Source organism: Salvelinus namaycush, unplaced genomic scaffold, assembly GCF_016432855.1.
Source record: "Salvelinus namaycush isolate Seneca unplaced genomic scaffold, SaNama_1.0 Scaffold3956, whole genome shotgun sequence".
NCBI classification, from domain to species: Eukaryota; Metazoa; Chordata; class Actinopteri; order Salmoniformes; family Salmonidae; genus Salvelinus; species Salvelinus namaycush.
The window spans coordinates 8,148-18,634 of record NW_024060959.1 but is presented as its reverse complement, the minus strand read 5'-3'; the positions used below and the strand labels follow the sequence as shown (position 1 = coordinate 18,634).

Sequence of the window (10,487 nt, the reverse complement as noted above, 5' to 3'; positions counted from 1 at the left end):
ATATACATATGACCAAGAGGTGCTACTCAGGAGGGGTGTTACCTCAAATTCTAATCTGGACCTCAAAGCCAGTTCACTGTATTCCAGACCAGGCAGGGTAACAGTTAAATACCCCTGCAGTATTCCAGACCAGGCAGGGTAACAGTTAAATACCCCTGCAGTATTCCAGACCAGGCAGGGTAACAGTTAAATACCCCTGCAGTATTCCAGACCAGGCAGGGTAACAGTTAAATACCCCTGCAGTATTCCAGACCAGGCAGGGTAACAGTTAAATACCCCTGCAGTATTCCAGACCAGGCAGGGTAACAGTTAAATACCCCTGCAGTATTCCAGACCAGGCAGGGTAACAGTTAAATACCCCTGCAGTATTCCAGACCAGGCAGGGTAACAGTTAAATACCCCTGCAGTATTCCAGACCAGGCAGGGTAACAGTTAAATACCCCTGCAGTATTCCAGACCAGGCAGGGTAACAGTTAAATACCCCTGCAGTATTCCAGACCAGGCAGGGTAACAGTTAAATACCCCTGCAGTATTCCAGACCAGGCAGGGTAACAGTTAAATACCCCTGCAGTATTCCAGACCAGGCAGGGTAACAGTTAAATACCCCTGCAGTATTCCAGACCAGGCAGGGTAACAGTTAAATACCCCTGCAGTATTCCAGACCAGGCAGGGTAACAGTTAAATACCCCTGCAGTATTCCAGACCAGGCAGGGTAACAGTTAAATACCCCTGCAGTATTCCAGACCAGGCAGGGTAACAGTTAAATACCCCTGCAGTATTCCAGACCAGGCAGGGTAACAGTTAAATACCCCTGCAGTATTCCAGACCAGGCAGGGTAACAGTTAAATACCCCTGCAGTATTCCAGACCAGGCAGGGTAACAGTTAAATACCCCTGCAGTATTCCAGACCAGGCAGGGTAACAGTTAAATACCCCTGCAGTATTCCAGACCAGGCAGGGTAACAGTTAAATACCCCTGCAGTATTCCAGACCAGGCAGGGTAACAGTTAAATACCCCTGCAGTATTCCAGACCACGCAGAGTAACAGTAACGGCTATAAAAAGGTGAATATTAAACAGATTGAAGAAGAGAATAAACTCACTGCATGAATTTACAGGACCGGCCCTCTGGACAAAACCCAACCAAGTAGTTCATACAGATTACTCTTCTGGTGTGGCGGTGTCTGCAGTCTGGACCTGTGGAGGAGGGAGGGAGGGAGAGAGGAGAGGGAGGGGGAGAGGAGTGAGGGAGAGAGAGAGAGAGAGAGAGGAGGGAGAGAAAGAGAGGGAGAGGGAGAGAGAGGACGGAGGGGCGAGGAGGAGGGAGGAGAGAGAATGTTAAGGACAAGACAGAACAGGAACATCAGCACAGTAGATCACCTGCTGGGTGTTGATGAACGGTGGCGACTCAACATATCAGGAAGTGAACGGTGGCGACTCAACGTATCAGGAAGTGAACGGTGGCGACTCAACCCATCAGGAAGTGAACGGTGGCGACTCAACCCATCAGGGAGTGAACGGTGGCGACTCAACCCATCAGGGAGTGAACGGTGGCGACTCAACCCATCAGGGAGTGAACGGTGGCGACTCAACCCATCAGGGAGTGAACGGTGGCGACTCAACCCATCAGGGAGTGAACGGTGGCGACTCAACCCATCAGGGAGTGAACGGTGGCGACTCAACCCATCAGGGAGTGAACGGTGGCGACTCAACCCATCAGGGAGTGAACGGTGGCGACTCAACCCATCAGGGAGTGAACGGTGGCGACTCAACCCATCAGGGAGTGAACGGTGGCGACTCAACCCATCAGGGAGTGAACGGTGGCGACTCAACCCATCAGGGAGTGAACGGTGGCGACTCAACCCATCAGGAAGTGAACGGTGGCGACTCAACCCATCAGGAAGTGAACGGTGGCGACTCAACCCATCAGGAAGTGAACGGTGGCGACTCAACCCATCAGGAAGTGAACGGTGGCGACTCAACCCATCAGGAAGTGAACGGTGGCGACTCAACCCATCAGGAAGTGAACGGTGGCGACTCAACCCATCAGGAAGTGAACGGTGGCGACTCAACCCATCAGGAAGTGAACGGTGGCGACTCAACCCATCAGGAAGTGAACGGTGGCGACTCAACCCATCAGGAAGTGAACGGTGGCGACTCAACCCATCAGGAAGTGAACGGTGGCGACTCAACCCATCAGGAAGTGAACGGTGGCGACTCAACCCATCAGGAAGTGAACGGTGGCGACTCAACCCATCAGGAAGTGAACGGTGGCGACTCAACCCATCAGGAAGTGAACGGTGGCGACTCAACCCATCAGGAAGTGAACGGTGGCGACTCAACCCATCAGGAAGTGAACGGTGGCGACTCAACCAATCAGGAAGTGAACGGTGGCGACTCAACCAATCAGGAAGTGAACGGTGGCGATTCAACGTATCAGGAAGTGAACGGTGGCGATTCAACACATCAGGAAGTGAACGGTGGCGATTCAACGTATCAGGAAGTGAACGGTGGCGATTCAACACATCAGGAAGTGAACGGTGGCGATTCAACGTATCAGGAAGTGAACGGTGGCGATTCAACGTATCAGGAAGTGAACGGTGGCGATTCAACGTATCAGGAAGTGAACGGTGGCGATTCAACGTATCAGGAAGTGAACGTTGGCGATTCAACGTATCAGGAAGTGAACGTTGGCGATTCAACGTATCAGGAAGTGAACGGTGGCGATTCAACGTATCAGGAAGTGAACGGTGGCGATTCAACGTATCAGGAAGTGAACGGTGGCGATTCAACGTATCAGGAAGTGAACGGTGGCGATTCAACGTATCAGGAAGTGAACGGTGGCGATTCAACGTATCAGGAAGTGAACCTTGGCGATTCAACGTATCAGGAAGTGAACGGTGGCGATTCAACGTATCAGGAAGTGAACGGTGGCGATTCAACGTGTAGAATCATCAGGAAGTGAACAGGAAATGACAGTTGATGTTCTGAGGAAGAAGAGACACCTGCTGCTGTGAACCATTGGTTAGCACGGTCTGTTTAGTCTCTTAGTGCTGGAGCAGTGAGTGAGTGAGAGAGAGAGTGTGAGAGAGTGAGTGAGAGCGTGAGTGAGTGAGTGAGTGAGTGAGAGAGTGAGTGAGAGAGTGAGTGAGAGAGAGTGAGAGAATGAGTGAGTGAGTGAGTGAGTGAGTGAGTGAGTGAGTGAGTGAGTGAGTGAGTGAGTGAGTGAGTGAGTGAGTGAGTACGTACCATGTTTGCAGAAGCCTCTGTCATACCAGGGACAGTCTTTGATCTTAGACTCTGGGTCGATGTGGAGGAACGGACATTCCTTGTTACTGCACTCTCCTAAACACACAGAGACACACACAGTTAGCCGATACAGATGGGGGGTACTGCAGCAGACAGTTAGCCGATACAGATGGGGAGCACTGCAGCAGACAGTTAGCCAATACAGATGGGGGGTACTGCAGTAGACAGTTAGCCGATACAGATGGGGGCACTGCAGCAGACAGTTAGCCGATACAGATGGGGGGCACTGCAGTAGACAGTTAGCCCATACAGATGGGGGGCACTGCAGTAGACAGTTAGCCGATACAGATGGGGGCACTGCAGTAGACAGTTAGCCCATACAGATGTGGGTGCTGCAGTAGACAGTTAGCCGATACAGATGGGGGGTACTGCAGCAGACAGTTAGCCGATACAGATGGGGGGTACTGCAGTAGACAGTTAGCCGATACAGATGGGGGGTACTGCAGCAGACAGTTAGCCGATACAGATGGGGGGCACTGCAGCAGACAGTTAGCCGATATAGATGGGGGCACTGCAGCAGATAGTTAGCCGATACAGATGGGGAGCACTGCAGCAGACAGTTAGCCGATACAGATGGGGGGCACTGCAGTAGACAGTTAGCCGATACAGATGGGGGTGCTGCAGCAGACAGTTAGCCGATACAGATAGGAGGCACTGCAGTAGACAGTTAGCCGATACAGATGGGGGCACTGCAGTAGACTGTTAGCCGATACAGATGGGGGGCACTGCAGTAGACAGTTAGCCGATACAGATGGGGGGCACTGCAGTAGACAGTTAGCCGATACAGATGGGGGGCGCTGCAGTAGACAGTTAGCCGATACAGATGGGGGTACTGCAGTAGACAGTTAGCCGATACAGATGGGGGGCACTGCAGTAGACAGTTAGCCGATACAGATGGGGGGTACTGCAGTAGACAGTTAGCCGATACAGATGGGGGGCACTGCAGCAGACAGTTAGCCGATACAGATGGGGGGCACTGCAGCAGACAGTTAGCCGATATAGATGGGGGCACTGCAGCAGATAGTTAGCCGATACAGATGGGGAGCACTGCAGCAGACAGTTAGCCGATACAGATGGGGGTCACTGCAGTAGACAGTTAGCCGATACAGATGGGGGTGCTGCAGCAGACAGTTAGCCGATACAGATAGGAGGCGCTGCAGTAGACAGTTAGCCGATACAGATGGGGGCACTGCAGTAGACTGTTAGCCGATACAGATGGGGGGCACTGCAGTAGACAGTTAGCCGATACAGATGGGGGGCACTGCAGTAGACAGGTAGCCGATACAGATGGGGGGCTCTGCAGTAGACAGTTAGCCGATACAGATGGGGGGCACTGCAGTAGACAGTTAGCCGATACAGATGGGGGGCACTGCAGTAGACAGTTAGCCGATACAGATGGGGGGCACTGCAGTAGACAGTTAGCCGATACAGATGGGGGAACTGCAGCAGACAGTTAGCCGATATAGATGGGGGGCGCTGCAGCAGACAGTTAGCCGATACAGATGGGGGGCACTGCAGCAGACAGTTAGCCGATACAGATGGGGGGCACTGCAGTAGACAGTTAGCCGATACAGATGGGGGGCACTGCAGTAGACAGTTAGCCGATACAGATGGGGGGCACTGCAGTAGACAGTTAGCCGATACAGATGGGGGGCACTGCAGTAGACAGTTAGTCGATATAGATGGGGGGCGCTGCAGCAGACAGTTAGCCGATACAGATGGGGGGTGCTGCAGCAGACAGTTAGCCGATACAGATGGGGGGCGCTGCAGTAGACAGTTAGCCGATACAGATGGGGGGCGCTGCAGTAGACAGTTAGCCGATACAGATGGGGGGCGCTGCAGCAGACAGTTAGCCGATACAGATGGGGGTCACTGCAGTAGACAGTTAGCCGATACAGATGGGGGGCACTGCAGCAGACAGTTAGCCGATACAGATGGGGGGCACTGCAGCAGACAGTTAGCCGATACAGATAGGAGGCACTGCAGTAGACAGTTAGCCGATACAGATGGGGGTCACTGCAGTAGACAGTTAGCCGATACAGATGGGGGGCACTGCAGTAGACAGTTAGCCGATACAGATGGGGGGCACTGCAGTAAACAGTTAGCCGATACAGATGGGGGGCACTGCAGTAAACAGTTAGCCGATACAGATGGGAGTCACTGCAGTAGACTGTTAGCCGATACAGATGGGGGGTACTGCAGCAGACAGTTAGCCAATACAGATGGGTCTGGAACGAGCTGCAACAAACACTCAAACTGGACAGTTTAATCTCCATCTCTTCATTTAAAGACTCAATCATGGACACTCTTACTGACAGGTGTGGCTGCTTTACGTGATGTATTGTTGTCTCTACCTTCTTTCCCTTTGTGCTGTTGTCTGGGCCCAATAATGTTTGTACCCTGTTTTATGCTGCTACCATGTTGTGTTGTCATGTGTTGCTGCCTTGCTATGTTGTTGTCTTAGGTCTCTCTTTATGTAGTGTTGTGTTGTCTCTCTTGTTGTGATGTGTGTTTTGTCCTATATTTATATTGTATTTATTTATTTTTAATTCCAGGCCCCCGTCCTCGCAGGAGGCCTTTTGCCTTTTGGTAGGCCGTCATTGTAAAATAAGAAATTGTTCTCAACTGACTTGCCTAGTTAAATAAAAAGGTTAAATAAGCCCCAGCCACATACCGAACTTGGAGTAGAAGTAACACTCGGGCATCTTGGTCATGTCGTACTCATGTAGAAACTCACACTGGTCTCCCTTCTTACAGAGTCCTCTGAGCCAGTGTTTACACACCACCGTCTTCTCCCCACTGATGTGACGGAACGGACACATACCACCTGCAGCAACACACACACTGATCACTTTTTACACACAGTTCATATCAACACACACACACACAAGGTCAGTTCCTATCCACACACACTGGGTCAGTTCCTATCCACACACACACACACACACACTGGGTCAGTTCCTATCCACACACACTGGGTCAGTTCCTATCCACACACACACACACTGGGTCAGTTCCTATCCACACACACACACACTGGGTCAGTTCCTATCCACACACACACACACACACACACACTGGGTCAGTTCCTATCCACACACACTGGGTCAGTTCCTATCCACACACACACACACTGGGTCAGTTCCTATCCACACACACACACACACACAAGGTCAGTTCCTATCCACACACACTGGGTCAGTTCCTATCCACACACACACACACACACACACAAGGTCAGTTCCTATCCACACACACACAAGGTCAGTTCCTATCCACACACACTGGGTCAGTTCCTATCCACACACACACACACACACACACACACGGTCAGTTCCTATCCACACACACACACAAGGTCAGTTCCTATCCACACACACACAAGGTCAGTTCCTATCCACACACACACAAGGTCAGTTCCTATCCACACACACACACAAGGTCAGTTCCTATCCACACACACACAAGGTCAGTTCCTATCCACACACACACAAGGTCAGTTCCTATCCACACACACACACTGGGTCAGTTCCTATCCACACACACACACACAAGGTCAGTTCCTATCCACACACACACACACACACAAGGTCAGTTCCTATCCACACACACTGGGTCAGTTCCTATCCACACACACACACACACACACACACAAGGTCAGTTCCTATCCACACACACTGGGTCAGTTCCTATCCACACACACACACACACACACAAGGTCAGTTCCTATCCACACACACACAAGGTCAGTTCCTATCCACACACACACAAGGTCAGTTCCTATCCACACACACACACACACACAAGGTCAGTTCCTATCCACACACACACACACACACAAGGTCAGTTCCTATCCACACACACACACACACACAGGGTCAGTTCCTATCCACACACACTGGGTCAGTTCCTATCCACACACACAAGGTCAGTTCCTATCCACACACACTGGGTCAGTTCCTATCCACACACACTGGGTCAGTTCCTATCCACACACACACAAGGTCAGTTCCTATCCACACACACACAAGGTCAGTTCCTATCCACACACACACAAGGTCAGTTCCTATCCACACACACTGGGTCAGTTCCTATCCACACACACACTGGGTCAGTTCCTATCCACACACACTGGGTCAGTTCCTATCCACACACACACTGGGTCAGTTCCTATCCACACACACTGGGTCAGTTCCTATCCACACACACTGGGTCAGTTCCTATCCACACACACAAGGTCAGTTCCTATCCACACACACACAAGGTCAGTTCCTATCCACACACACACTGGGTCAGTTCCTATCCACACACACTGGGTCAGTTCCTATCCACACACACTGGGTCAGTTCCTATCCACACACACACAAGGTCAGTTCCTATCCACACACACACAAGGTCAGTTCCTATCCACACACACACTGGGTCAGTTCCTATCCACACACACACTGGGTCAGTTCCTATCCACACACACACTGGGTCAGTTCCTATCCACACACACACAGGGTCAGTTCCTATCCACACACACACAAGGTCAGTTCCTATCCACACACACACAAGGTCAGTTCCTATCCACACACACACAAGGTCAGTTCCTATCCACACACACACAAGGTCAGTTCCTATCCACACACACACAAGGTCAGTTCCTATCCACACACACACTGGGTCAGTTCCTATCCACACACACACACACACACAAGGTCAGTTCCTATCCACACACACACAAGGTCAGTTCCTATCCACACACACTGGGTCAGTTCCTATCCACACACACTGGGTCAGTTCCTATCCACACACACTGGGTCAGTTCCTATCCACACACACTGGGTCAGTTCCTATCCACACACACACAAGGTCAGTTCCTATCCACACACACACAAGGTCAGTTCCTATCCACACACACACAAGGTCAGTTCCTATCCACACACACACAAGGTCAGTTCCTATCCACACACACACAAGGTCAGTTCCTATCCACACACACACAAGGTCAGTTCCTATCCACACACACACAAGGTCAGTTCCTATCCACACACACACAAGGTCAGTTCCTATCCACACACACACAAGGTCAGTTCCTATCCACACACACACAAGGTCAGTTCCTATCCACACACACTGGGTCAGTTCCTATCCACACACACTGGGTCAGTTCCTATCCACACACACACAAGGTCAGTTCCTATCCACACACACACACACACAAGGTCAGTTCCTATCCACACACACACAAGGTCAGTTCCTATCCACACACACACAAGGTCAGTTCCTATCCACACACACTGGGTCAGTTCCTATCCACACACACACAAGGTCAGTTCCTATCCACACACACACAAGGTCAGTTCCTATCCACACACACTGGGTCAGTTCCTATCCACACACACACACAAGGTCAGTTCCTATCCACACACACACAAGGTCAGTTCCTATCCACACACACACAAGGTCAGTTCCTATCCACACACACACAAGGTCAGTTCCTATCCACACACACACAAGGTCAGTTCCTATCCACACACACTGGGTCAGTTCCTATCCACACACACACACAAGGTCAGTTCCTATCCACACACACACAAGGTCAGTTCCTATCCACACACACACAAGGTCAGTTCCTATCCACACACACACAAGGTCAGTTCCTATCCACACACACACACACACTGGGTCAGTTCTTTTATATACACACACACACTGGGTCAGTTCCTATCCACACACACACACACTTCATATCCACACACACTTCATATCCACACACACACGGTCAGTCTAATATACACACACACTGGTCAATTCATTAAACACACCCACACGTAGAGGAGGCTGTAGCAGTCACATACAGAGAACTCATCACCGGTAACATTCTCACCTTTGAGACAGGCTGCTCTCATGAAGAACTCACACACAGCAGCCCCGGACTCTGCACAGACACAGGGCAGGAAGTTACAATACAAAACTATACATAATCCTAACACACTGCAGCCCCGGACTCTGCACAGACACAGGGCAGGAAGTTACAATACAAAACTATACATAATCCTAACACACTGCAGCCCCGGACTCTGCACAGACACAGGGCAGGAAGTTACAATACAAAACTATACATAATCCTAACACACTGCAGCCTCAAACTCTGCAAAAAACTATAAACTAACTATAAAAATCAGTTAAGAAGTTAGCTAGCTAAACTAGCTAGCTTAGCTACCATGCTAAAACTACAACAGTACCTAGCTAACGTTAGCTAACTGGCTAACTTAGTAAGTAGCGACTACTTACTGTCCATCCCGGGGAAGGGGAGAGGCTGAGCCCCCAGCTGCTGCTCCACAGCTATCTCTAGATCAAACTTGATGTGGTCCACGGTGGCTATCAGGTCCTGCATGATGGCAGGTCTCACTACGCTCCGACCAGACAGAAACAAGCTAGCCTAGCTTAGCCTAGCTAGCAGTCTAACGGCAGTTGGCAATCAGCTAACCTGTGAAATCTCGCTTAAGTAGCTGATATATCACCCATAAAAGGCGTCGGCGCTAGATTGCTTTGGCTAGCTAATTGTATATATTTGAATGTGTAGAAATCAAAAGTGGAAAAGTTGGATTAACTAAAACAAGTCCCGTTTGTCTTGTTGATCTGCCATCTTGTTTCTCTTGCCTCCAGAAGGCGGGCGGGTTGAACTCCAACCTTTGACCTGGGGGAGGTTAAAAGCCCGAGTAATCGATCTATGAGAGAGTCTGGATGTGAACTTGCCACAAGATGCCGACCCTACAATTACGCTTGTTTACACAGAGCTGCACTGGGGTCCGAATGTAGTCATGGTTACATTAAGACCCCATTGAGCTAGCGTGAGATATGGGCTGGAAAAGGGTAACGCAATGGGATGTGCCACCATACTCCAAATGATACTGTAGCGACCCGCACAGACAGCTGTGTGTTATGTGTTAGGCTAGTAGGTGGTTGTGTTGTACTGACCAGTACCCAGTGTTCGCGGGGTCCGACAAGTCAATCAACCTGCTATCTGCCAATCACGGGAATGCCTGGAATGTTCTGATGCCGGGCATCGTGGTGGTTGGCGGAGTGGCGTGGAGGGGGGTTGGGCAGGGGGATGGAGCATTGGAAGTTAAGACCAGGTTTCGCCTTTGTTCTCTCTCTTACGTCTGGGCTTCACAAGAGAAGGTCACGATTG

At 50.7% G+C, this 10,487-nt stretch overlaps 1 protein-coding gene across 1 annotated transcript; it reads right to left on the bottom strand.

Annotated features, from left to right (window-relative positions):
- Positions 1 to 1,058: 1,058 nt before the first annotated feature.
- Positions 1,059 to 9,996, bottom strand: cpsf4 (cleavage and polyadenylation specific factor 4). Its single transcript, XM_038985935.1, has 5 exons — positions 9,587 to 9,996; positions 9,180 to 9,230; positions 5,982 to 6,134; positions 3,248 to 3,343; positions 1,059 to 1,195 (listed from the first exon to the last, which is right to left on the bottom strand). The coding sequence occupies exons 1-5, from the start codon at positions 9,687 to 9,689 to the stop codon at positions 1,098 to 1,100; spliced, it is 501 nt and encodes a 166-aa protein (XP_038841863.1). The 5' UTR covers positions 9,690 to 9,996; the 3' UTR covers positions 1,059 to 1,097.
- Between the last annotated feature and the right edge of the window lie 491 nt (positions 9,997 to 10,487).

Excerpts from the sequence above, each read along its gene's own strand:
- cpsf4 (XM_038985935.1), bottom strand. The coding sequence starts at position 9,689 with ATGCAGGACCTGATAGCCACCGTGGACCACATCAAGTTTGATCTAGAG. Across the intron at positions 9,231-9,586 it reads CCCCTTCCCCGGGATGGACA|AGTCCGGGGCTGCTGTGTGT; the intron begins GTAAGTAGTCGC and ends GTGTCTGTGCAG. Across the intron at positions 1,196-3,247 it reads CAGAGGCTTCTGCAAACATG|GTCCAGACTGCAGACACCGC; the intron begins GTACGTACTCAC and ends CCTCCTCCACAG.